General features: G+C 42.5%; 2 protein-coding genes across 32 annotated transcripts in view; one reads left to right on the forward strand and one right to left on the reverse strand.

The window, feature by feature from the left end:
• The window catches only part of clasp1a (cytoplasmic linker associated protein 1a), an 85,542-nt gene that overhangs the window by 12,384 nt on the left and 45,425 nt on the right, over window positions 1–27,733 (reverse strand). For 5 of the 31 annotated variants that reach the window (XM_035651153.2, XM_035651147.2, XM_035651148.2 and 2 more), the window contains 27 exons: window positions 26,497–26,637; window positions 25,981–26,054; window positions 25,057–25,149; window positions 24,794–24,939; window positions 22,346–22,481; window positions 22,051–22,121; window positions 21,668–21,727; window positions 21,152–21,229; window positions 20,871–21,038; window positions 19,139–19,185; window positions 17,296–17,469; window positions 16,168–16,191; window positions 13,787–13,894; window positions 13,300–13,326; window positions 12,472–12,636; window positions 10,021–10,179; window positions 8,795–8,857; window positions 7,735–7,838; window positions 7,013–7,036; window positions 6,202–6,446; window positions 5,542–5,605; window positions 5,388–5,390; window positions 5,127–5,290; window positions 4,593–4,671; window positions 4,337–4,480; window positions 3,623–3,718; window positions 56–205 (listed from right to left, as the gene is read on the reverse strand). In XM_035651153.2, the coding sequence (XP_035507046.1) occupies window positions 56–205; window positions 3,623–3,718; window positions 4,337–4,480; window positions 4,593–4,671; window positions 5,127–5,290; window positions 5,388–5,390; window positions 5,542–5,605; window positions 6,202–6,446; window positions 7,013–7,036; window positions 7,735–7,838; window positions 8,795–8,857; window positions 10,021–10,179; window positions 12,472–12,636; window positions 13,300–13,326; window positions 13,787–13,894; window positions 16,168–16,191; window positions 17,296–17,469; window positions 19,139–19,185; window positions 20,871–21,038; window positions 21,152–21,229; window positions 21,668–21,727; window positions 22,051–22,121; window positions 22,346–22,481; window positions 24,794–24,939; window positions 25,057–25,149; window positions 25,981–26,054; window positions 26,497–26,637 (2,807 nt within the window). The remainder of the gene's footprint in view (window positions 1–55; window positions 206–3,622; window positions 3,719–4,336; window positions 4,481–4,592; window positions 4,672–5,126; window positions 5,291–5,387; window positions 5,391–5,541; window positions 5,606–6,201; window positions 6,447–7,012; window positions 7,037–7,734; window positions 7,839–8,794; window positions 8,858–10,020; window positions 10,180–12,471; window positions 12,637–13,299; window positions 13,327–13,786; window positions 13,895–16,167; window positions 16,192–17,295; window positions 17,470–19,138; window positions 19,186–20,870; window positions 21,039–21,151; window positions 21,230–21,667; window positions 21,728–22,050; window positions 22,122–22,345; window positions 22,482–24,793; window positions 24,940–25,056; window positions 25,150–25,980; window positions 26,055–26,496; window positions 26,638–27,733) is intronic. The other 26 variants (XM_035651162.2, XM_035651157.2, XM_035651166.2 and 23 more) reach the window with 21 other exon arrangements.
• Window positions 12,552–19,071, forward strand: LOC118320408. The gene is made up of 2 exons (XM_035651179.2): window positions 12,552–12,699; window positions 17,266–19,071. The coding sequence occupies exon 2, from the start codon at window positions 18,255–18,257 to the stop codon at window positions 18,999–19,001; it is 747 nt and encodes a 248-aa protein (XP_035507072.2). The 5' UTR covers window positions 12,552–12,699; window positions 17,266–18,254; the 3' UTR covers window positions 19,002–19,071.

Raw genomic sequence — 27,733 nt, forward strand, 5'->3', positions numbered from 1 at the left:
ATGAGGAGTCTACTGGTTTACAAGGGCCAGGCACTAAGTGTTTCATTTCACTTACCACACTGCTGCTGGTATTGCTGGTGTTCTTCAGGTGGTTGTGGAGCAGTTTGGTGGCCCCGTCCTGGAAGGTCTTAGGCAGCGCTCCCAGCAGCATGGTGAACTCTGGGGTGTTGAGCTCAAACAAGGAGATCAGCACCACCTGGGCGGCCTGGAGGCAGGGCAGCGCAACAGGTTAAGATGGAGGACGCAACAGAACGGATAGTTCAGAAGGTTTCCTTGGTTTCAGAGGTGCCTTGACCATGTGTTTCAAACAGCAATTTTACCACAGTGAGTCAGAGGAAATGTAGTGTATGTATGTAGAATATTACAAAAATCACAAAAAGTACGACTGAATCATGAATTGCTATAACATTTTTTCGTATGGTCAGCATCTTTCAAACCAATGGAAGACAAATCTCCTGCAATGATTAACGACTAACAATGGCCAAAACAATTCTGAACCATGGAAACCCACTTCTCAGCTCCACAGTGCATTCCTCGGTAGACTAACGTAGGCATTAGCCTGTAGAAAGAGACTTGTTAAAAGGGTAAGAGTTGAAAGATGCATTCAGGGGAAGACTGAAGAAACATTGCACACCTATCCAAGTACACTGGTGTACGTTGTTGCTATGTCAATGTTGTTACATGCAAGTGAGTACAGATAAACTCTGTGGAAAGTCGTAGTTTGTTGTTGTAGCTGGGGCACAGAAGCAACCAAGTATCATTCTGCTTTAAGACAGAAACTAAAATTCAAAGATTAACATACACCTGTTTGTGATACAGTAGAGGCTTACCCTCAGCTGGGCTTGTCCTGTGGTTTATTCTTTTTTGCCACAGTATGTTTTGAGATAGTGAACAGGGTTCCCACTATGCTTTAGGTGACATATTGTGTTGAGAGTACACCATGAAAAATCAAATAAATTCAATCCTATTTGTATAGCGCCAAATCACGACATACATTATCTCAAGGCAATTTACATAGTCAGGACGAGACCTTACAAAAGTTGCACTCCCTTAGCTACTAGCAGTTCTGGATTGTTGTAAACGTGGATGTCCAGATAAACATTCACCTGGATTACTGTTAACCCTTCAAGAGGGAAAGACTTGAGATTATCAACTGTCTGTAATGATTTCTGAATGGGTTAGTGGATATCTATCCTTAACAGACTTTTCAGCCATAACATTATGACTTCTGACAGGTGAAGGGAACAACATTGATTATCTCGTTACAATGGCCTGTCAGAGGGAGGGGGGAGATATTAGGCAGCAAGTGAATATTTTTTTCTCAAGGTTGATGTGTTGGAAAGAGGGCAAAATGGGCAGTTGTAAGGATCTGAGCGACTTTGACAAATTGTGATGGCTAGACGAGTGGGTCAGAGCATCTGTAAAACTGCAGGTCTCATTGGGTGCAGGTACTTACTAGAGGGGTTTGCAGTGGTTAGTACCTACCAAAAGTGATGGACAACCAGGGACATGGGTGCCTAGGACTCATTGATAAACGTGGGGAGTGAAGGATGTGTTGTCCAATCCCACAGAAGAGGTACTTTAGCACAAATTGCTGGAAAAGTTAATGCTGGTTCTGATAGAAAGGTGACAGAACACACAATTCCGTATGGGGCTGTGTAGCCGCGGGTACTGACCGCTGACAACCGCTGAAAGCACCTACACAGAGCACCTGAGCATCAGAACTGGACCATGATGTAAAAGACATCAGTTATCTTTTATATCATGCGCGTTTGCATACCTGGGGAAGCAATGGGACCAGGATGCACTATGGCAAGCAGGCGGAGGCAGTGTGATGCTTTTGGCAATGTTCTGCTGTGGAAAACTTGGCTCCTACCATTCATGTGAAAGTTACTTTGACACATACCACCTACCTAAACATAGTTGCAGGCCAAGTACACCCCTTCATGGAAACGGTATTCCCTAATGGCGGTGGCCTCTTTCAGGAGGATAATGCGCCCTGCCACACTGGAAAAATGGTTCTGGGATGGGTTGATGTTGCCTCCAATTTCCCCAGATCTCAATCAAATCGAGTGGAATGTGCAGGACAAACGAGTGCGGTTCATAGGAGCCCCCTTGCAACTTACAAGACTTAAAGGATCTGCTGTCAACGTCTTGGTGGCAGATACCACAGAACACCTTCAGAGATCTTGTGGAATCCTTGGGTGGATTGGGATTGTCCTTCCTATCATCTTTTCCTATCTACTATTCCTTGACCTCAATGGAAAACGTCATAAGGTCAAGGAAAGGTGTAAAGGATGAATCACAGGACTTAGGAAAGCCGACAGCTCTGCTCACAGAATCTGACTCCACTTTCACTATATTACAGTACATCATCATGCGACGGCAGATTTTATTGACGTGCGTCTGCCGTCGTGAAACCACTCATTTCTGAAGATGGACTACAAAAAACGCGCAACCAATGGTAACTTAAATGATGACATGCATCGCTTGTGGGTAGTATTCATTCTCTTCATCTTCGTCTACTTCGGATTTAATCGTTTACGTTCGTGCATAGCGTGTCACATTAAATATTGCTGCCGCAATGAATTGTGGGGCGTCTATTTCTCCTTTCCTTTTACATAGGAAAAGTCCAGGGTACCCTATGCTTAAGGACATAGGAAAGGAAGCATTGAAGCACCTTTCCTAAGCATTTAGAGAATCATAACAGCTCTTATCATGGCTACCGATGAAATAATACCAGGTGACTTCAAGATTTAGGAAACTTCCTAAGCAAATTTGACAATTTGACCATACCCCCTGCTTCGACGGATCATTGCTGTTTTTGGTGACAAAACAGGGACCTACACAATATTAGACAAATGGTCATATCATGGCTGATCGTTGTCGACACTGACATCATTGCTTGAAAGACCGAGTTTTGCTGGATTCTGTAGTATGTGCATGGTGTCCATATTCTGGTTTGACTAAGGTATTACTCAGCAAAATCGAATAGTGTAACTACTGCATGTAAACAGGACCTTGACATCTCTCATCTGTGTAGATGGTGTTTGAATTCAATTATTATGCGTTACTTTGGACACCCGCAGATTACTGTGACGTAATGTAAGCAAGTGTAGCTCAAGTTATACTTTTGCTATAGCTAGCACACTGTACTGTACAAAACGACTTAAAAACTAGTAAAATAATGAGTCACACTTACATGTTGTGTGAAGAATAAAATGTTAACAGCATGCAGGTATGCAGGTGAACGAGAGGTTGTTAGGGGGATTCAAACAGACAAAAATGTGTTAGGCACTCAGTAGTAGCAAAATAGCATTACCGTCAATGTTTAGCAGCAAAATTGGCTTAAAGGTTCAGTTAAACAAAGCAACAAGCCTTTGCTGTAATTTGGTAACTTACATCTGGTTGCACTACAAGCTTCATCTGGTGAGTGATCAAACTGCAAGGCACAAACTGACTTTGAGGTTACAGCAAAACAGCTGGAGCGTATATGGCAGAGGTGTGTGAGAGAGGCCACACTAAAGTTTTCACAGTCCTGAGGGTTGGTGGTTATGCACCGGGCAGGCATGGCATTGCGTGCTTGTCGTGTTGTGTTTTTGCTGCTGGAGCGGGGGTCTACCTGCTTACACCTCTCTTCCTGGTTGCTCTCTGTGGAGAGTAAGGCTGCAGTACTGGACCTGCCAGTTAGCTCCTCACTCAACCAGCTATGAAGGGTCTGGGGCACAGTGGCAAGGCAAGAATGGGCATTACAGCATGACAGGTCCTCCACATGACATGTGGCAATAACGTACCAATCTTTTAGAACAATTTGGCACAGTCCATCACAGTGTGTGGGTCACTCTTCCCAGATATTTGTAATCAAGGAAAATGATTAAACTGAGGATTGCACAAAATATTCTATCCTTGCAGATTGTTTTCAGCCTCCTGGGAGTCAGACGTCGATCGGAAGCTAAGTGAGGATTTTACTTTGAAAAACGGCAAATGGGAAAACAAACAGTGGGTGACACGGGGAGAACATATGACAAGCATCATACATTTGGACAATGAGCCATTGACACAAGGTGAAGAGTGCCTATTAGCAAAGTTTATAAATGTTTCTAAGAAAAGAAAAACCCACCACAGACCAAAGTTAAAAACACCTATTTAAAATATTCATCCTAAGTGAAATCAAATCGAAATAGTGACTTCCTCTAGAAATAGAACTATTCTAGAGGAGAATTCATGTTGAAGATTTCTATTATCAGTGCCAAAAAGAAGTGGACTGAACCAAACGGAGTGTGAGTCACCCTGAGAGTTGATCCCCGATCAGATTTAACGCAGAGAGCTGGCCTACCTTCCTGACATCAGAGCTTTTGGGTTCAGTGGTCCAGGTGATGATGCGAGACACTGCTAGGCGTGTCTCGCTGGAGTTGACAAAGTCCGTCGGGTCCATCTGTCGTGCCAGGGACTCGATGTACTTCAAAATGGCTACCTTTACCTGCAGAGTCAAGAGGCATTCGGTCACATTCTACTACAACTGCATTAATCACACTGACCAGTCATTGTCAGCTTGCCTCCACAAAGAATCTGTGTTTCTCATTTGACTTCACCTTGAGGTTTGGTGTCTGAGTCTGATCGACGATGAATCTCATCAGAATGTTGAACTGTTGGTCGAACGGGAAAGACTCCCTGACAAGCACAAAGAAAAGAGATGTTAAATTTTTCATTGATATCACAGTGTGTTGTTTACTGCAACAGCAGCAGGAGTTAATGAGGTTGTATCCAAGACATATACTGTATATAAAGATGGCCGAAATGTCGCCACTTCCTCCCCTTGTACAAAAATGAAGCTAAAACTATCCTGGATATGGTCCTGCCATCTTGTGCTTTTGACGTAATTTGGAGCCAGATTGTGCAGACGAGGTAACAACTCGACTTTTTAGATATTTTTTAGTATGGCCCCTGTCTCATCTATTAACATGGAGGAGGCAGTGTTTATGAGCATTACTGCAGTCAGCCAGCAGATCAAGATGATTTGGCTTCACTTTTGAGGAGTTATCATGTGTCTATCTTTATTTGCAGACTGGACCAACTTATCTCCCACAGTGTAAACTGTGTCCAGTTATCTTAGCTTTGTTTCAGACCTTGTGACATCCAGGGCCTTCTGGACTTTGGCCTGAACAGAACCAAGCAAGTCCGCCCCCATTTTCTTCAACAGCTGAGTGAGCAGGACAAAGAGCCAGTCTTGCAGGTCCTCTCTGTGTACTGTGATGAAGTCCACCAGAGTCTCCAGGAACATGCTGAACACCTGAGAACATGTGCGTGCAAGAAAATTGGATCAAATGCTCATTTTTATTTTAGGCTTGTGTGTGTGTGTGGCAATATGAACTGAACAGCACACTTACTCTCTGTTAAATCCACAGCAAGGCAGACCATGCAACAGAAAACAATCCATTAGTATCAGATTACTCACAGAAGTGTTCCGTACACAAGATCCAACAGGTATTGCCTTTTTGGCATTTAGTCATTTCTTCAGTTGGTAAAATGTATTTTCCATACCTTGCTGTGTGGATCTGCAAACATCCTTGTGAAGATCTCACACAGTCTCTTCAGCTCAACTCGGCTGCATTGAACAAAAAGAAGCAGACAAAATGATTAATATGCCTCTGATGACCACAGGTTAAAATAAATAAATCATGTCATTGAACACCTACCACTACTCCTCCAAATGCAGACCTTGAGGTTTATATATTTGCGAGATCAGGCAGTTGCTATCTGCCATTTAGGCTTTCAAAATTCTATTAAAGCTCAGGTAATGTAAAATACCTCACAGCAGTTCAGTGAGAGACACTTTACAGGAGCCACACAGAATTGTTCAGGGAAGATATGGAGTATCAATGGGAACTGTTAGAATATTTTCATGCTCATGTCAGTGCAACAGAGTCACGTGGTTTAGACTTGCAACAAAAGCCAAATTGGAACTGGATCGTTTTGTGGGGAGGTGGGGTGATTATAACAACACCTGTGACGATTTTACTGTATTTTCTACTGTCCAGAGATATTACGTCACAATCATCAATTTCACTGTTGAGCAGACGACACACATTTCTACTGTTATACTGCCACAGACTACCAGAGGTCACATTGTTCCATTCTGGCAGTTCAATTTTCCTCTCGGGCTTTCTTTTTGTCACCTGGGCCTCATGAGCTCCATCTCACCTCAGTATCCTTTGGCTCTTGAGGAGGTTCTGCAGGCCCAGCAGGCCCTCCTTCCTCTCTGACCAGTTTGAGCTGGCGCAGTGGTTGAGGACCTCGGCGACGTCCTCTGTCTGGCGCAGGTAATGCGGTATGCCTCCGTTCCGTGAGCTGTACGAACGCTCGGAGCAGGCGCTAGACGCATCGCTGTTGGCATCGTCGTCAGAGTACATGCCCGGCGATTCGTACCTCCGCCTCAGGGGCTTCCTCTACAGGAGAAGGTTGCATGTAAGATGTAGGATGCCTAAATGTTAACTAAGCTCCACAAGTAAAGTGCTTAGGGAAATAAACTCAGCCATGAGGTGGGAATCAAACCAGGTCATCAGAAAGCCATGCAGTTTTCTATACTGTTGTGGATGTTACTTTTCACTTTAACATTTAATTAGTTTATGAAATGCCAATTTACAGTGCCAAGGGTAAGCAAAAGGCACAACTAAAAATACAGTGCAGAGGGAGACGCTTCAAAGTGTACAGCATCATCTGTTCGACTTAAAATACACATGAATAATGAACCTACATAATGAGGATCAAAACATTAATATTACAATGTGGAAAAAAGATAAGTATTCGCTTTTGTTCCATAGATGCACACATCTGAGATGTGATGGACATCAACATTCAGGGTGAAGCTGAACTCAAAAATAAATGAACAAACAAATAGATACATAAAAAGGGATGCGGTGGGGGTGTCATGAGCCAAGCTGCATAATCATTTGAGCTTGATTAGTGCATGGTGGCATGGATAGTACAAACAGTATGTAAAAGGACCATCTACCTTATTCCTGGAGTCTCCTAACAGCTGAAATGGTAAAAGACAACCAGGAGGGAAAGAGGAGAGAGGGAGGTTTTAAAGGAGTAACAAAGACCAAGTACAGTTCTTCAGGGTACAGTATGCAAAAGAGGACCTATACTTTTAACATTTCATTAGTGTTGAGTTTACGGTTCAGATAAACTGTTCCACATTCTGTTCAAATGGCCTGTTACCCTGCAAACAGTATTTGTGAACAACGATAAACTCCAGAAATCAAAGATCCAAGACTGTAGCTTTATAAAACTAGAATGGGTTGCGTGAATTCATTTTCCATTACGGGGTTAAAGTCTGTGAAAGTTCACTGGGAATCTCCTGATTCTGATACAAGTGAGTAGGGACAAAAGTATAAACTCTGGTGAGATGACTCTGTATGTCTCATTGTCTTTTAGCAACTGATTCTGGAATCTGATGTTTCAAAATGAGAATCGCAAATCGGCATTGAGACCAGCGTATATGTGTTCGAGCAGTCATTGCACCACACGTTAATATAGGGGTCCAAGCTAGGAATTTAATTCTCACACCCACAGCGCTGCATCAGAACACAGTTAGCAAACCATAAAATTGTGGTCTACCTTTGCATTTCCATTTTCCCAATGTTTACATGAAAATCTTGCCTCGTGCTTGCTGTAAAAACATTATCCTGAACAAATGTCAAACCTTAACTCAGACTTCCCACAACAACTTACCAGAGCATCAGCGACTGCTGCCTCCACCTCGGTGCCAGTGTTAAGGACCCTCATGGCATTGACTGACGCCGAGATTCTGGCCTGATGAATCAAACCATAACGGTCTGGACAGGCAGCGGGAAAAGAAAAAGGGTAAAGGAAGAAAGAAAGATGATGAGTGAAGCTTAGCGGTTTTTAAGTTAAGTAGTCACTGTAAACTTACCCGAACAGACAAAAGCAAAACGTTGCTTTTGTTACACAGCTTATAGGCAACGTGACTTTTTCTGTGGCACACATTTGAATATAAAGCACTATACTGTAAATGAAGAGGGGAATGTTCTCAATTATCCAACCATTAAAAGGAAAATGAAAACTAACATGTTACAAAAGAGAAATGAACAAAGTACAGGATGACCAGGCCACTGGAGAAAAGCACAGACATACATCCCCCGGGAGATACCACCAACAATTCACCGAATAGGAAATAACACAAATATGAGATTGTATGTTAAAAAATGAAAGAAACAGAGGCACAATTCACGAAGTTCAAAGGATCAGAACGAGATGGCAGCAGATACAAAACATAAACATAACACAAAAGGCTCCTCCTGGGCAAAAAAATAATAAACTGCTTCAACTGCAAACAAACCGCCAGGTGCCGAACGAGACATGACCACAAAATCAAAAGACATCCAAAGTGGCGACAAATGAAACTAAACTGAGTCGGCATGTCAATGATGATATTCTGTCGATGATGATATTCCAAAGAAATCACAGCTAATATGCAAAAGGTATGTAAAAGTCGGTGAAAATATAATAAGGTGGTGATGAAGGGACAAGCAGATGAAAACACAATGCGTCCATTGACATGCTGGACAAAAGCATCTTCTCTGTTCTTACTTTTCCTGTTTGCCCTCAAAATCGGAATAAAATGCTGTCAAATATTACGAATGGAGAGAAAATAAAGTAAATGAATGATGGTGGGGCCTACAGAGACATGCTGGTAGAGTGGGCATTATTGAAAAAATTATAATTTCGTGGGGAACCCAGAGGGACCGGGAGGTCGGATCATGCAGGTCACCTGACTGGCCGTGGGGGTCGGCTGTGGAAAGAGCACTGGTTGAACGGGAGTGACGTCGGGAGGCTGCAAGGGACAGGATAGGTGGGCGACATCCGGACCAGAGGATTAGTGACACGCACACACACACACTGCGCTGACCATCACACATCATTGTCCTTCTGCTTTTAATGTTTTTGTTCTAATCTATGTACGACGCTACGGTCTTGGTTGATACTTTTGAATTACAGTGCATTTCTCACATGACATTAAAATGAAAGGGAGATGAATAATAAACCTCATCACACCATCAGATTGATCTAAATCAATATGATCTCGATGAATTACATTTGGATGTACTTGGATGGTTAATTATTGAAATCATCATTGTAATTGACCTGTACCCGCATTTCATAGTAAATAAGAAATCTAAAAATAAGGAGGGTGCAATTTATACACACACACACACACACACACACAAACTGCATCACTCTGACTCAACTGAGGTTACAGTAACTATAAAAATAACAAATAAGAGCATTACATTAGGTCTGAAGAATAAAAAAAGGCTGCCAAGACCTCTTTCAATTAGACTAATTGTGTACTGAAACACCGAAAGCAGCAAGAAAAAGCCATTAACAGCATCCACAGGTCTTAGGTTTGGCACTAGCATGCTGAGTAGTCACATACTTCATTCCTGTCTTATAGTTGCCTTGATGATGAAGCTGAGCGCAGTCATGACATCACTTGTCAGGATGTCAAAAGAATTACAGTAGCAGCTAACTGTACTGCACATTGGCTATGAACGCTGACTACAGAGAGAGCTTGCTGTTTGTCTTCCTTCTGCATATTCCCCAATCCTTAACGATGCCACTTTTACTTAAAATCACAACCTATGTACACAGGCCCGTTCAGCAAAAACAAAAAACATGAACCCACTTAAAATTGTCTTTAATAGGGAAGGTGAATTCGGTACTTGATGTTGCATTGTTATTTATGCCATTTTAGAAAAAAACAGGATTCAGAGAGGAAAATTGTTGTATGAACCACATAGGCCTACAACAGTAATCTTCCCTCAACCACACAGACACAGTTAGTTCATGCACAGAGAGACACAGGCAGAGGAACACCAACAACAGACAGTAGAAGAGGCGGGAGGCTCGTGTTAGCGTCTGCTAAAGATGGTCTGGTTGGGAATCTCTGGGCCAGACCTGTACGTCCAGGACAGCCACTCGCTCAGCGGTACTCACCCAGCGGAGCGAAGCCCCGAGCAGGGCTGGTGTCGCGGCTGCTCTCGCGACTGGTGTCGCGACTGCAACCTTGACTCATGCTGGGGCGGGGAATGCGGCTCCGGGCTAGCGTGCGGTAGGGAAGAGCAGCAGGAAGAAGAGCTTTACCACACAGGCTGGCTGTCGGGGCAACAAGTTAGGTGGGGATGTCAGTGTGCATTCATAAGGAAACATCATGGTGAGAGTCAGGGGTGAGGAAAAAGAACAGGGCTAGAGGTTGTGAGAGAAGAAGACTCAAGGTAAAGAGCCTTCCAAGATGATGATGCAATGTTCATTACAACCTTTGATATGAAAGGTTTGGGGTGAATCGACAGAAAACAGCGACTTTACAGTTCTAAAAGCCCTGTCAATGATGGGGCTAAAATGGCGGTTGGTGTAAAGAGAAAAGACTATATGGTAGTTAATATTAAAATTGTTTATTTCCTTAAAGCTACAGTGTGTAATATTTAGAAGAACATATTCATAGGAATTTAATATATTGTCCATATCTATGTGTTCATATATGCATAATCACCTGCAACAAAGATATTTTTTGTCAACTCTGAATGAGTTAAATATAGTTACATGAGGTGGAAAAAAAAATCATCACCCCGACTTCCGAGGTAGAATGGAAAGCAGCATTAAATACGGGTTGCAGAAAACGGTCCAGAATACTTCACATTCGCGTTGAATTTCCAGCGCTGCAGGAAACCATCATAAAGTGTCCCCTGTCGGTTGCTCATTTGGTTGCGGTTTGCAACTGAAAATTCAACCCGAATGCGATGTATTCTGGAGCGTTTTGTGCAACAACCATATTCAACACGACGTAGCAAACATGGAGACTCACACGGAGGTCGGGTCTACCTCATGTAACTATATTTAACTCATTCAAAGTTGACATCGGTTCTTTGTTGCAGGTGATTATACATATGTGAACACATAGTAGTTATGGACAATAAATTCAATTTCTGTGAATAAGTTCTTCTACATATTACACACTGTTGCTTTAAACAAATAACTTTTCTTAGAAAACGTTATCACAAATTGCCCATTAGTTTAAGAGACAATAAAAAACGATTTGATTGGCAGCCCTGCCGGTAGCTGTTTGAAGGGTTGTACAGTCAATCAGTTTACCAAGTGACACCAGTGGATTGACGGTCACATTCCAGGACACTGCCAATAACGGGGCTAAAATATATCCAGAGACTCAGAAAGATGAAGGACATTGAGATAATGAAGTGGGAAGAAGAAGAAGGAAAAAGGAGGAACAGTACAACAGAGCAGGCGGTGGCTGTGCACAGTGCTGGTGTGAGTTGTTGGAGAAGCATTCTGCTAAGTAAGGGTTAGACCGTCAGGACACTCCTGAGAACAACTCGAGCTTCTCACACGACACAAAGATTAGGTGAATAAAAAGGGATTTACTTTATGAGGCAAAAGGAATTAAGTTGTTATAAAGAGTAACAAACAAACATGAACAGTACCTTCTCTTTATCAAGCAAACCTATTAAAAATGATTTAGCCTTTTTGTTTTTGCTTTACAAAATATTTCTCAGAAACATTCAGCCTTTCCATTTATTGAAACTCTTCTTCGGGACTTCAAATAGGAACAAGAGGCAGTCGGTCTATAAGGGAAGATCATCAACCCGACGCCGACAGACGAGGGAATGGATGTTGAAGCAGACCAATAGGAAAAGGTTTGACTAGTTTCTACGCCAGTGCTGACGTCTACAGAGCTACATATTCAAGGATAGCCCACAACTCAATTTAAACCTATTTCTGATTACGAGAATTTCACTATGTCTCTAATTTCTTTATTTTTTTACATTGGGCAAAGATGTATTCTAATACCCATACTCTTAACCAACGGAATCAAACAACACATCTGTGAGGAATGATTAGCTTAAACAAGAATTATATGTAGTCCTCATCGTAATCTCAAATACAGACACTGTTGTCTGTCAGTTAAACTGTCTGTGTGAAAACTAAAAATACCAAGCCCGCTGTGTAGTTGACAATAAGAGCGCCTGCTTATCGTCCGAGCACAGGAAACCGTATGTTAGCGCAGCTTTCGTTTCAAAGGCCAAAAGAGAAGTGTGCGTCTTTCTTTCTTTATCTGTGAGCTAAGATAAGGGAAGTCAAGTTTCACTTGTTTTCCACACAATCCTCTGTCATCTTCGATCACTTGACTCGTGTACACGTGTTCATGGTGCTGTATTTAAGCTGAGATCCAAGAAGTAGGGTTTAAAACAACAAACGGGAAAACGTTGGGACTGACACCATTCTTCCTTAGCTCTTGTAAGTCATAGTAATTCATAGTTCCAGACTTATAGTACACCACCAGTAGACCTGCGGAACCCCTGCAGCTTCACAAAAACAAAAAGACAAAAAGAGTGACTTTCAGGAGCTGTGTGTGTGGCTGAGGCCCGGCCTTACCCAGACCCATTCGGCTGGGACTCGTCTCTCGGCTGCAGCCCTGGCTGCGGGGGATCCTGCTGCGCTTGTCAGCTGGCGTGCTGGAGGCCGGCGCCGGGGCTCGAGGAATCCTACCATAACTGCTGTGGCCGAGTAGCTTGCCCGGGGAGCTGGAGCGACTGCCGGCTGTCGGAAAAAAGAGAAGACAAGCAGAAAAAGAGAAACGTATCATCGAGTGACTCGTATAAGGTTAGAGGAGCGGTACGACCTTTTAACATCATGCCTGGTCTATTCAGTCAAACTTCACATGGCCTGTGCCGACAGAGCAAATGCTATAGAGACATACAAGGCAATGTGACATATATAGATAATGTTTTCTTCAACTTTAATTAATTGTTAACCTACGTTACATTATATCTGAAGGTGAATATTTTTTTGTGACAATACAGAAGTGGGAGGCAAACAGAACTAGAAAATTAAATTAGAGTCTTTGAACAATGACCAAACACAGACGTTACAGTCTAGACACACACACACACACATACTATGAGGGGCTGGAACTACCTAAATGTGCTGTGGGGGGAGACATTTATCATGGCACCAATCACCAGAAGGAACATATATAAAGACAACAAAATGGCTTGACGGCAGACATTTCCAACTCGAAACCACATCCCAAACTGTGGGGGGGATAATAATCAAAAAAACCAAAATGTGAATGTACCAAGTGGAGCATGCTGATAATATGAAAATGATGGGACAACATGCTGAACTCTCTGTGCTAGGGGGGGGAAACGGTGCTTAGGGATGAGGCATCTGGCTCGTGACAGGATGAAGCTGAGGCCTTACCACTGATGGGATTGGCTGATCTGGATCCTGGGTGATGGAAGCAATAAGGCAGGACAGGGTGGAGATTGAGAACGGTCAAAATGAGACAGAGGAGGGTCATGGTTATTGAATTATACCCAGCATGCCCTCTGGACGGTTGTGAACGTGTCAGATGCGGAGTGTGACCACTCACGCATCTCAAGAATATGTATAGAGAAACCAAAAACACACATAAAGCACACGCATGCATGGAGGCACACAAATACACAAAATTTGTGAGTTACTTGAATTTTTTTCAGGGTGCTGCACTGCATAAGTAACATTACACACACACACATACAAGAAACACTGAGACGTTTAACATTACCTCACTGCCAACGCAGACAAAAAGCATATCTAAACTAGGGGGTAACAGATTGCTATGCAGTATGCACACTCTTAACTATGAAATGTTGAATGTGCGAGTGTGACTACAGAGATTCTGAGATGAGAACGTGTGTATACGTACGCTGGGACTGAGAGACTACTTTGGCTCGGCTACGCCCCCTGCTGTCCACCACCGTAGTACCGGCTCCACCCACGCTGCCGGAGCTTTGCCTCCTGGTGCGTACACGACCTGGTTGAAGAGGGAAGGAGTGAGAGAATGGAGGGAAGAGAGGAAGTAAGGAATAAGCTGAATGAATCTGAGGGACTTATCAATATTCATTCACCCCCAACCCTGGACAGAGATACTGTAGAAGAAAAAGTCTGGGAGACAGAATGAAGAAGACCTGGACAAGGGGACAGAGCCCCTCTGAAAACACAAAGGGGGGAAAACAGACGAACATGGGTCAATTAGGTGTTTGTGAATAATTCTCAGTGTTCATATGAACCTGCAACCAGAGTCCAAGATTTGGGTTGGGGTTTGCCTGTGAGCACAGAAGCTTCTATGTACTTATCCCACTAATGTGCCTTCATTTGCTTAAATAAACCATGACAAATATTGGCAAATACTTTTTGACCCAGGAGTTGAGAAAGACAAAGACGTCCTATGTAAGGAAAAGAAGCTGCAAATGTAAGACAATCTGTCACGTTACACACTCTTTACAATGAGAAGGAAACATTCTTCAATACATTTAGCTATTAAGAACTTGTCAGCCTTCCTGAATCGGACCTAGTTGTTTAGTCGAGTGTAAACAATACAATGCCTGAGCTCATCAGTGTAACCACACATATCATATCAAAAAAATAACAATAATTCTAGCCTCTATCTTCTGAATGTTTTTACACTCAAACCATCCTTTTAAAGGTGACATATAATGCTCATATTCAGGTTCATACTTTTAATTTGGGTCACCACTTGAAAAGGTTTACATGCTTTGATGTTCAGAAAAGGCATCAGTGTTCTCACACTGCCCATTCCTGCAGGTCCTCTTTCCACCCTCTTTCTAAAAAACCTGGATTTCTTTAAGCTCCACCTCCCGATGAACCCCAGTCTGCGCTGATTGGACAGCTGGCCCAGTCTGTTGTGATTGGGCAACCGATTTCAAAATGTTGAAGAAATGTCATGCCCCTTCACCAGAAAAGTGGAGATTCTCAGATTGCAGGCGGGGTTACCCGCCAAAAGAGTCCAACTTTTTTGCATAATATGTCACATTTAATATCATGGAAAGCCTTGTGTACTGAGAGACATTCATTTTGGTTCAGCATAGCGCACACACACATGCGCATGCTCTATTATCCCATTATAAAATGTGAGCTGTGATCAAAAGGAAAGCCACCGCTATCAGCGAGTCCACTTGAGAGAAAATTCTTTGATAAGTTGGGGAATAAATCCATCACACCTAGAGTAACTTGTTGCACAACATGCCAAGAATAGTGCCTGTGATAACAAGATTTACATTGAAAACTACAAATGACATTCTCGTTGAGGTGGAGGGAAAGTTACTCTGAGATTACAGAATGATCTCCTAGACAGTTTATCATATCCTGCTTAAGTTTCCATCGTTTTTTCCCCTTCCATTTAAACAGTGGACAAGCTTGCTACTAAATTCTTCTCTATAAAAAGGATCAGTCATATGAAACCATAGCAAATATTGACCAAACCAATTGTGTGATTCGCACTTAATTCCAGTTCCGCATCATAGAAACTAGAATGGACCAGACTCGGCAACCCTGAGGATATGCCACATAACAAGGACAGTAGACAGTGGTTAGATGTAGGGAGGGCGATCTGCCCAAAAGATCGTACGACGACCTTTCCGTATAGAATCATGACAAAAACAAAAACAAGTGAAGTAAAGAGTGAGCATCTTATTTCAGAAAAACAGACAAATAACAAGAAAATGTATTTAAAAAAATAACACATACGATCTTTGACTTGGACTGGCAGAAGTCCAGTGGACTTTCACTTTCAGAGTTATTACAGTCTCTGCAGAAACCCGTCGAGCTTTCCGAATACTCAGTATGGCAAATTAGGTTTTCGATTCCGATACAAGATCGTCAGATCGCCCACCCCTAGTTAGATGTTTAACATGGCACTTGTTCAGTGTGTGAAACCTCCCAGTGCACTGTTAATAACAATGGCACATCAGGTTCTGGGAAGCATGAGGACGATGAAAACAGCCTCCTCTGTCAACTAAAAACATCCCTGTGGAGAGAAGCCCTCCAGGATAACGCAGTAATGTCAGACACAACACAACTGATGGACATGTTTATCGGGGTAACAGTTAGGAGGATAAAATCCATGCAGACAGTCCATGCAGAGGTCCAGATAACTGACGACCACTTAGGTGGGTGGTGGTGGTAGAGGGGGGGAAAGAGAAGAGAAGAGGGCACGGATGAAGAGAAACAGATGTGGTTATGTAGCCCGTGACAGCCGACAAAGAGACACACTCATACGAGTCTTACCATCGCTTTTACCGGGAGTGCCATCTGTTGGGGATTTTAAGAATGGACGGTGCAGCAGCGATTTGAAGAAGAGGAGGTAATAGAGGAAGAACATTAGTAGCAATCGAAAGCAGGAGCAGGAGTGAGTGGGTGAGCAAGGGGCCACCTCATCATTAGTAACGGCCATTATAAAACCATGGGGACTCATTGAAGGAGATGAAGGGAGGGAGTTTCTGGCATAGGAAAAAGATTGTAGTAAATTGCATATGCATCGGCGGGAATGACTTAAACATCCCCTCATTAGCTTAAACGAAAGTGAAAACATCCTCAGAAAGTATCGGGGTCCCTCAGCCTCATCACATCAGTTTGTCAGCACAGGATTCAAACAGTTCCTGCCGACAGAGCAGTGTAATGACGGCCATAGTCATTAATAATCCCTGTCAGGTTCTTAAAAGCCAGCGACCACCAGCAAAAGTGTTGCAATACTTCAGGATAATGGACGACTTTGAGGAGTAATCACCGAAGCAGCAGACCACTGAGAAGGGAGTTTGTGAGCCAAGATCTGCTAAAGTACTGTAGATCAGTGGTTCCCAAACCAGCGGTCGGGACCCCATGAGGGGGAGGGGGTACGTTTCATAATTGAAAAAAATTGAAAAACAATTACAAATGGCATATATTTTTATGCTGAAATAGTTACAAAGGATTTAAAGGAAATTGCGGTTTAGTTATTAATAAAACCATGTAGATTAACATATTAATCTACATGGTTATCATTACTTTGGTTATCAGGGGATGAAATGTTTGGGAACACCTCTAATATACAGCCCTGGTGTGTGTATTATCAGGGTTTCTGTCTTTTCTTGTGGAAGTTAAGGATAGTAACACAAAAAAAACTAATGAATCTGATCTGTAACACTGTTGATTCATTAAATCACAGGGTTGTTTTTTTTAACCTAACCTTACATCCTTGCTTCCAGCTTCTACTAGTACTGTCCTCCAGATACACGGAGTATACTGATTCTCTGAACATTGTGCCGCTGTGTTTATATTTACAATTCTGTGTTCATGAGTTCAATAATGAAGTTGCCAAACTGAGGTCAGTTTTTTTTCTGATTTTAGATGCTCAGAGGGAGATGCGTGGTGGGTTACCTAGTGAGGCGTAGGACCCCGGGGGAAGGGCAGCCGCCGAGCTGAATGGCGAGGAGGAAGCAGGGACGGTGGAGAGGCGCGACTTCGCACTTGAGGCTGCGTTTACGTCGATGTCGCTACGTGAGCGCTGGAGGGAGCCCGGCGTAGTAGGTACCCTGGTGCTCACCAGCTTACCTGTAATGGCAGATGTGAAAAGCAAATAGTCAGCTTGGGCAGTTTATCTTAATACTTATGTCTGCTGCTTCACTTTTTACTTCACACTTCCACCCAAGTGCAGGATACAACTTCTGTGCTCACTGCCATTAGATAATAAATCAAGAACAACAGCAAAAGCCAGTGGGCAAAAGTTTTAAACATCTCAGATGTTTAGATTCTTATCCATCATGCAGTTCCACCAGTGAGCCGTCTGATCAGTCCCAAATATAATATATAATTACCCCAAAAATATTATAATTTACGCTCTCTGAGCACTTTATTAGGAACACCACACTAATACTGGGTAGGGCCTCTCCTTTGCTCTCATAACAGCCTCAGTTCTTCGTGGCATGGATTCTACAAGATACCAAGTTGCTATCAAGTCATTGGTGTCTTGAATTCTCTTGTGCACAATTTAATTTTTTTACAGCCATATCTCACACCGCAGCTGCTCGACCAGCGAACATGTGGATCAGTGTCCCGCACTTGCTCTGCACTGCTGCACAACGATTACCTAATAAGATCGTTGCGTGGATAAGCAGCTGTACAGGAGTATATATTACGTGCTGTATATAGCTTTTTGATGCCACATTCTAGGATTTACTTATGTTTTCATTTTTAGTTAAAATACTGTAGATATCCATCTCTCTGCTATTGTGAACATCTCAACAAAGCCTAACAATATTAAGCTATAGATAAGTGCTATAGAGGACTTTATTAGCACACCGGATGACATTTGCACGCACCTGGATATTCTGAACTGGATGCAACACAACTTCCTGAAACTCAACAGCGACAAAACAGAATTCCTCTTCATCGGCTCCAAATCCACACTCAGCAAAATCAAAAACCCCACACTCACCATCGACAGCACCACTGTCTCCCCATCTCCCCAGGCCCGCAACCTTGGCGTAATTTTCGACTCCACCCTCTCCCTCGAACCCCATATCGGCCACATAGTCAAAACCTCCTTCTTTCACCTCTGTAACATCGCCAAGATCAGACCCTCACTCACACACCCCGCCGCCAAACGACTCATCCACACCTTCATCTCCTCCCGTTTAGATTATTGCAACTCATTCCTCTTTGGCATCAGCCTCAGCTCCATCAAAAGACTCCAACTGGTCCAGAACGCAGCCGCCCGTCTCATCACCCACACCAAATCCTGGCACCACATCACCCCAGTCCTCACTGATCTCCTCTCCCCATACCAACCCACACGGTCCCTCAGATCCACCTCTGCCGGTCTCCTCTCCACCCCCAATACCAACCTCCGCAGCTTTGGAGGTGCCTTGGAGCAGCCCTGGAGGGGCACAGGGAGCTGTGGAACTCCCTCTCCCAAGAGATCCTTGACTCCGACTCCCTCACAACCTTTCAGTCACGTCTTAAAACCCACCTCTTCTCCTCTGCATATCCCTAGCCCCCCCCCACCCTCCCCGATTACACTTTCTTCTTTTCTGTTTGTTTTTTCTTGTTTTGTCAGGTTTTGTATGAGCGCTTTCGGTACTTGAAAAGTGCTTTATAAATCCAATATATCATTATTATTATTATTAACTGCATCCTCTCTCCTAACTTTACATATTTGTAGTTCTGGAGAAAAACCAACACAAAGCGAAAGAACAGAAACTGACAAATGAAAATGACTCACTCCTTGTTATGCTCCCTCCAATGACACTCTTCACAGACAAAGGTCGGCTGTGGGGAAAAAAGTAGAAGAGCGAGACACTTTTTAGACTGAAAACTGAAAACAATCGGCAGGTACTGTATACATGAACTAGAACAATTAATATGGTTTATTTATATAGAAACTTTGGATACAGGGTATTTTACGACAAAGAATTAGGGCCAATCCACAGGTATTGTATACATGAACTAGAACAATTAATATGGTTTATTTACATATAAACTTTGGATATTGTACGACAAAGAATTAGGGCAAGACTTTGAGAGAGAAAATGAAAGAATAAATTTGTAATATTATGAGAATGAATTTGTAATATTATGAGAATGAATTTGTAATATTATGAGAATGAATTTGTAATATTATGAGAATAAAGTCAAAAATATTTTGCGAATAAAGTGTTAACATTATGTAAATAAAGTCCTAATATTATGAAAATAAAGTCCTAGTATTATGAGTATAAAGTCCTAATATTATGAGAATAAAGTTAAAATATTTTGAAAATAAAGTCGTAATATTAGAGAATCAAGTAAAAATGTTTTGAGAATAAAATCGTAATATTATGAGGATAAAGTCGTAATTTTACGAGAATAAATGAAAAATATTTTGAAAATAAATGAAAAATATTTTGAGAATAAAGTCAAAATATTAGGAGAATAAAGTCTTAAATTTGGTCTCTGTGTTATTTTAGTGGAGAAATGTCAGAAAAGCAGTCCAATGCTTTAAAATGAGGAACGCGGAGAAAATTTGTGAAGCTGAACTTCAGTTTAGGTCAATGAGCAACAGTTGATAACATGACATTACTGTTCCTGTTGTCAGTGTGGCACCACACCAGAGAAAGCTGTTGCCAAGGCTCACGTCTGTGTCCTGGTTTGCTGTTTTTTTAATAAAATACGACTCATAATATTACGCCTTTATTTTCGTAAAAATTACGACTTTAGTCTCACTTTTATTTTTTTCCCCAATGTGGAACTTAAACTCCGTTGTGGTATTGCACAGCACATCAATACAAAAATGATAAATGGCAAATGAGCGATTTGTTTCTCTACAGAAACAAATTGCTCATTGTAAAAAAAACAACAACCATACACTTGTATCAATATGTTTTGTTTTTATTTCTTATTCATTTTAGTTTGCTTTAGACGCTACGTTTTACTGTAATGTGCAAAGCATATTTTGATATAAAACTTAAATTTATAAACTCACCTAATTTTTCACCAAAATTATTGGCGATACAAGTCTAAAGTTGATGTTGAAACTTCAGTCTAAATGTACCGTTTTTATATGATATCAAAGTAATCAGAAAATGGGGAAAACTGAATGAGGCAACTTAATTTGATTTCATGGCAGCTCGGTGCTATGTGTCTGGCCTCTGTTCAAGCTCTGCTCAACATTTTGGCTGGTTATGAAATCATGATTAGAATCAGATTAAAAAAACCTTCTTGTCAAAAGAAAAAAGATGAGCTCATCCCATAATCACCACACAGACACACACACACACACACAACCGAAACACCTGCATTCCTGGTGGATGGAATATGAGGTTATAAGAAAATAAGCTCCATAAGGAATCTATAAATGTGACGACAGAAAACAGTTGGCACAGAGCAGGAGGTGGAAGCTCAGGGCCAACTGAAGCAGGAGAGTGAAGATGGGACAGAGGGAGCAGGTGCGAAGGAAAAAACGCCCCACTTCTTACTTGAGACTCTCTTGGGAAGACGACGACGATCGGTCAGACTGGGGCAGAGACACGATGCTGTCAGAGCTCTTCAGGTGGGACTGGAGGGCCTTCTGATAGGCAGACTCTAGTGCCTGGAACAGATGCTCTGCCTCCCGACTGTAGTGACCATGGAAACCCCAGTAGCACCTGTTGGTAAGGAAAAGCAGAAGCAGATTTTGAGTTTAGTTAGTGTAAAAAGTCTTTCTGACAAAATGATGACGTAACAATGTTCAGGGACAAAACATTTAAACAACACTTACTTTCTTGCTATGGATCTGGCCTCAGAGTCGGCATCATGAATGCCTTTCTTGATGGTCTCAGTCAGAACTGCCACATGTCTGGGGTAGTAAGGGAACATGGTGAGCAGGACTCGAACACTTACTTCTACGGCTTCTTCTAAATGCTACAGAACAAAAACGCCTTTTCTCTTCCTCCTCTCCTGCTTCTTCCAGTATTATTCCTCTGCCGGTCCACAGGCGATGTGGCCACCCACAAGATGTCTCGCCGGCTTTTTAAAGTCTCTGCCGTGGTCGTCATGGTTACCAAGACGGAAAGTTGCCCTTATCGCTCAAGGTCTTAATGATGGTTCTCGCGGGAACTCATCAATTTTAACGGGCCTCATCAGCGGCGCACCCAGCCAGCGTTTGGACAACTTAAATGTGAGCAAACTCAAATGCCAACCGCTACACGTGCACCTGCTCCGAGCGTTTGTAGAGACACACAACAAACACACTTGAAAACAGGAGATATTTTTCTTCTCAAGAGACTCAGCTTACCTCTCCAGTGTGTTCGTGTGCCACTCTTGTAACATGAGGTCTAAGAATTCGTAACAACGCCTGGAGAGGGGACACAGTTTGAAACACATGACATAAGGATACTCTCACATTGGAACAAAAACTTGATCTGGGGGAATTATGAAGAGCTGTACAACCCAAAGTGCTACTATGAATTCACTTGAACATAATATTGTTCATCATGTTGAATTAAAATTAAATTTGACACAAAAAAGCCATAATTTGCATGTAAAGTCTTTTAAATAAATAAGGACTAAATATAAAAAACAATCAATGCTAGGAATAATTGAATTTAAACAAAATTCATCATGCAGCTTTTGTACTTTTGAACTGCAGTTTGAGTATCAGTATAAAGTTCTTCTTACCGTCTCACTGCGACTGATTTGGAGGTGCAGTTACTGGTTATGATGGGGATGAGTCGAGGGTAGTGTGTGTGCTGGAGGGGAAAGACACAGACACTAAGCGTATTCCACAAGAAGGGTTTCATTTCTATTTGTTACAAATATTTCAATATTGAGACATGATGTGGTGGTTTAATTGACAGCTATTATAAATCAACCAACTGTTGAGATGTGCAACTAAAACATGTGTTAGCGAATTATGAATTCAAAAAATATTTCCACATGTCCAGGTGCAACCCTCCTCTCTGAGACGTCTTACCCTGAGGATGAGGCGGATGGTGACCACCCCGGACGTGGCCATGATTTTGGCACTGTTGGGTACAAGGTTGAGCAGTGTGGGCATGACGCTCTCGGCTCCATGGTCAAACTTGTTGCCCAGAATTGATGACAAATGTCTGACGGAGGAGGGAAAAGAACAAACACGAGCCCCGTCAGACGACCCAGTCATGGTGACGTGTCACTGCGCTTTTTGATAATACAAAGACGACTGTGGCCAGTCCCGTAATAGGCAAAGCTCCTCCACGTTTGCTATAGTGTGAACGTTGATTTCACTTGAATTTATTTGAAGATGCATCTAAATAGTTTTATTCAAAGAGCGGTAATAAAGCATCTCTTAGATTATTACCTCCACCAAGGAGGTCATCTCTTCAATTAGCAGGATTCCTCAAAAAGCTACAGACGGATTTGCATGAAAATTTAATCAAAGTTAGAAATCCTACAATAGAAAGAGATGCATTGAGAGAGGTATAAAAAAAGACAAAGAAAATGAAAATAAAGGAACTGCATTGCCCTCCAAAATCAATGGGATGTCTATTAGCATGTGACTGTAAAAACAAAAATGAAATATCTGATCAGATGCAGAATGTGAGTACTGGATTGAGGGGGCAAGCTGTGATGGCGACATCACGAGGGATGACACGATGCACATCGCTCCGAACACATTCGTCAAACGACTGCTCTTTCGGGGCGTCTCTGCTTTGTTCCACCTCATTGGGGTTGTATTAAAATTTGGATGACTGATGTTTTTGGAGGTGTGTGTGTGTGTGGGGGGGGGGGATGGTGCGCACTGCTCGTTTCATGTTTTTGAGCAGGGATCATTTTCATTAGCTTAAGTATGTGGAAAGAAGATACTTCAGCATGCTATTTTTCCTGGGGAAGTCTAATCAATCACAGATCGCAGCTAATATCACTGCTGCCGATCAAAAGCCACGATATCGACTGACACAGATGATTGAACGATTTACGTACCCAATGTTTCACTGTATTAACCTGTATATTAGGGCTGCGATATTTTTTGTAAATCATTAATCCTGCTCTGCACACTCACCGGGATATTAATATTATTGATATACTTAAGTCTCATAATAAAACATTAAATATTTGATGTAGAATTATTAGGGTTGAGAAGATTGTGTTATCGTGGCACCAAGCCAACAAAGAGCTAATGACAAAAACTGTGTACCTTACAATTGTATTTAATTGTCAGTTTCAAAAAGAACAATGTGGCAAAGATTAAAACCACAATGTGATGTTTTAGCACTTAAATTTAAATCTCAAATTAACGCTATGAAATATTAAGATCATAATATCAACATTTGGGAACCAAAGGAACAAACCACACAAAGCAAACCATGTCAAACTGGAGCACAGTACTCTTTTAGTGCTGTTTAAAGGACACGTATCTTGCTCATAGGTTTACATTTTTTTACTTTACTGTAATTCACCATAACAATTCCAACATTTACTTTTCGGAACATTCTAAGTCAGTCGGAATGAGAACGGTTGTCTGTGCTGCATCTTCTCTTTATGACAAAGGCTAATGTCTGAAACTGCTAATGGTGAAATGCAGTTGGCCAAAGTGCTGCACATGAAGAATATCCCAAAACCCAAGAACAAACTACACAAATTGTTACACTGAGTTGAAAGCCAAGGAGTAAAAATGTGTTTTAAGATGGGATTTAAAGACAGGAAGTGTAGGGGCCAGTCTAATGGTGCGTTCACACTGGAATTGTGCCAATTCTTTGCGCAAGTAAATTACATGCAAAGAGATGACTAGACGAAAAATGTCCTGGCGCGAATGGCGCGAGTAGCGTCAGTCACTTCAGTGGCTCGAGTTGAAATATTGGAACTAGAGTGAAAAATGTGCGTGACGCATTTACACGATAGCCAATTAGCATTGAGATACTCCCTCCGTCACTGTCCCCAGATGGCCTGTCATTGTACAGTATCAGGAATGGAGGATCTCTGTGTGTGGGCAGCCCGACCGGGTTGGTGTAATTTGCATCGTGACCGGGTGAAGAAGGAGAGGGCTCGGCAGAAAGTGATCGAGGAAGTTGGACGTGGACGTGTGGCTTTCCCCTCTCATTCCTGTCTGCCTTTAAATAAGCACAAATGTTTGCTTGCGACCAAACTCGCGGTGTGAACGCAGCATAACAGGCAGAAGTAACTCATTCCAGAGTTTGGGGGCTACAATCGCAAAGGCACAATCTCCCCTTTGCGTCAACCTTGACCTGGGGGTGACCAGAAGCAACCGGTCAGCGGATCTGAGTGACCCTGATGATGATGTCAGGGAAAGGGTATTTACTGAATAATAATAACAGGGAGTTTCAATAACAGTTACCAGATTTATGCTACTGTAAAATGGTAGACAGCTGTTGTGTCCCAACAACCTTTAGAAATGTGGTTGGGACAGTGTATGGGATCTTACCCCAGAGTGATGCAGGCCTCGCGGACCACCTGAGAGCGCAGGTCTTTAGCTGACAGCTTGAGGGGCGCCTCGAGGAGACGCAGCTGCTGAGGGAAACCCTCATACTCGGTGGCCCCGGCCAACATGATCGAACGGACCTTCTTCAGCTGGAGAGGAACGAGTAAGAGGAGGAGAGTGAGACAAAGACATCTTGGTGTATGATCCCTGAAGGCCTGAACTTGTACTCTATGGATGCGTGTGAAAGAGAATTCATTTTGTTTTACCGCCACCACTCGGTGCTCCCAGTCATGTTTTTCATCGGACAGCACCTCTCGGACCTTGGTCAGCTGGTCCTCTAGCTCTCTGTTCGAGTAGATCTGGACACAAAAAGACATTTAGAAAACTAGTATCATAACCAATACAATCAGCTATCAATAATGTTGAACAAATTGTTCAAGATTCTGACTCTCTGTCATCTTCCCAGCTGTCATGTATTTTACACTTTGTATGAAAGGCTAAAATGCTTTGGGGAAAATGGCGCTAACACGCTGATGCTAATAATGTTTCCTGTGCTCAACTTAGGCTCATGGGAAAATTATTAGTTTTCCTGGTGTGTAGTCATGAGTTGGACAAATTACAAATTCTAACCTGCTGAGACTAGATGACGAGTTATGGGATCACAGAAGTCAACAGGATTGAACAGAAAATTGCAGACCTCACAGTGGTGCAACAGGAAAAGTTAGAAGATCACCAAAGTGGTACATCCTCTGGTCACATGAATGTCTGAACAAAATGTTGTGGCGGTGCATGTACGTAAATGTAAGTGAAAACTTTGACCTGGTGGCTGTGGCTGGTTCATCATCTTGGCACAACGAATATCAATTAATAACCACCAAATTTTGTGACAGTCTATCAAACGTTTTTATGATGTTTCCATAAAAACCATGCATGTCAACTTCACAGTGGCACATGATAAATAAGGCGATCCAAAAAATCACCAGGATTTATCCTCGGGTGACCGTGAATGTCTGCAGAAAATGGTATGGCAAAATCATGCACCTAAAACAGTTGTTGCTGAGACACTTAAGTCTGGACCAAAGTCTAAGACGAACAAGTTGAACGACAGATATGACCATAAACACCACAACACTTCAGAGTGAAATCAGAGACATAGAACACAAAGACAGACCACACCAGGCTCACTTTACCTGGATAGAGGGCACGTCTTCGAAGGCTTTGATGAAATCCTCTTCATCAACTGCACCGGCTGCTACTTCTTTAGCTGTAAAAACAACGTGAGAGGTTTTGTAACTGAGATTCAATAGTGCTTCAACATGTTGAAAGCGGTCAAGTACAGTATACATTCACAAAGACACCTGTAGACAGGATTATTCAATTATCCAATCAGCCAATCATGTGGCAGGAGATTTTCACACAACAGTGGGAGCAAAAAAACCCAGAAAAGTTGTACATGTTGTACAGAAAAGAATCAGTAGAACAGGAGATTGGCAGCAGGAATCTGCTGCTAACAAATCTGCATAGATGGAGCAGGACCTCAAAGGAAGGTTTCCAACATCTTGTAGAATCAATGAGATGAAGAGCTGAGGCTGTCTGAGAGCCGAGGAAGGCCTGAGTCAGTATCAGTGTGGTGTTCATAAAAAAGTGCTCTCTGAGCGTGTATCACAGCTGGCCGCTTCTCTGTTTCCCCACAGCCTCAACCTCACCTGTGGGCTTAGCTGTGGTGGCCGAGCTGGGTCTTCTGACGGAGCTCATTACAGTCCTCCTGCCACTGGGGGGCGCTTTTGAGGATGATGAGGAGGAGGACCGGCCTCCGTCCATGGAGTCCTCATCCTCAAAGTTCTTATCTGCAATAACAAAGGCAGAAAAGAGGGAAAATTATAAATTGATTTAAACCTGGAGAGTGCAGGAGAGATATTTCAGTAAATCATTGTTCACGTCATTCAGACACACATTGCTTCCCCTAAGATGTCAGCGAGGTCAGGCGTTACGTCCCGTGGTGAAACGCATTATCATTCTCCTCTTATTAATCTTCTTAAAGTACAAACTGAGTCGTCTCTGCATTGTATGACCTCTGTCCACCTCAGGAGAGGGTTCAGCACATCCATCTGTCAGGTCCTGTCCATGTATCTTCCATATTGACTTCTATCCTTCCATTTGAATTTAATCTGGTTTGACAGCCATGCATGGATACGTGACCCCCCCCCACCTGCCCAACGTGACTATTCAGACAAGGGATTAGCCCGCGGCCGATGTGCCAGTGCTGGGCGGCTGCTGCCAGCTGAGGCACAGAGACAACAGAGTCCAAAATTACGGCTAATTTCTGTGGACATTTAGTTTTTTATTAGTACTGATACCATTTCTTAGAAAGAATATTCCTCATAGACAGGCTTAATTGAACTTAATGTTCATGAATGAAGCCTACTGTACATCTTTTAGCCACACATCAACAGTATCGCCAGATGATATTAACTGATACAAATAGAAGAAAAACAATCAGAGCAATGATGTAGGGCTCACGCACAAAAACAGATCCCTAAATGTCCCGGCTGCCAAGATTATCGCCATGACACTGCATCTCTGACAGGCAGACGAAAAAAGGCAAACACAGTTGAAGACATGGAGGAAGGGCAACAGGTTGAGAGAGAAAGAGAGAGGTAAATGTGGAGATGTACAGACAGAGAAAGATGAGAAAGACAAACCATCTAGAAGAACAGGGAGCAATAAAGAACAGAAGAGAAAAAAATTGTTGGAATTGTTCTCACGAGCGCAGATCTTCTTGCACACCAGCTTCCTCAGCATGTCTCTGCTGCCCCCTCTAACACGCTCTCTGCCTTTCACCAGGCCTCTCTGTCCACGGGCTTTGTGTTTGTGTGTGTGTGTGTGTGTGTGTGTGTGTGTGTGTGTGTGTGTGTGTGTGTGTGCGTGCGCGTTTGTCACTCG

The sequence above is a fragment of the Scophthalmus maximus genome, chromosome 14 (genome assembly GCF_022379125.1).
Source record: "Scophthalmus maximus strain ysfricsl-2021 chromosome 14, ASM2237912v1, whole genome shotgun sequence".
Taxonomy (NCBI): domain Eukaryota; kingdom Metazoa; phylum Chordata; class Actinopteri; order Pleuronectiformes; family Scophthalmidae; genus Scophthalmus; species Scophthalmus maximus.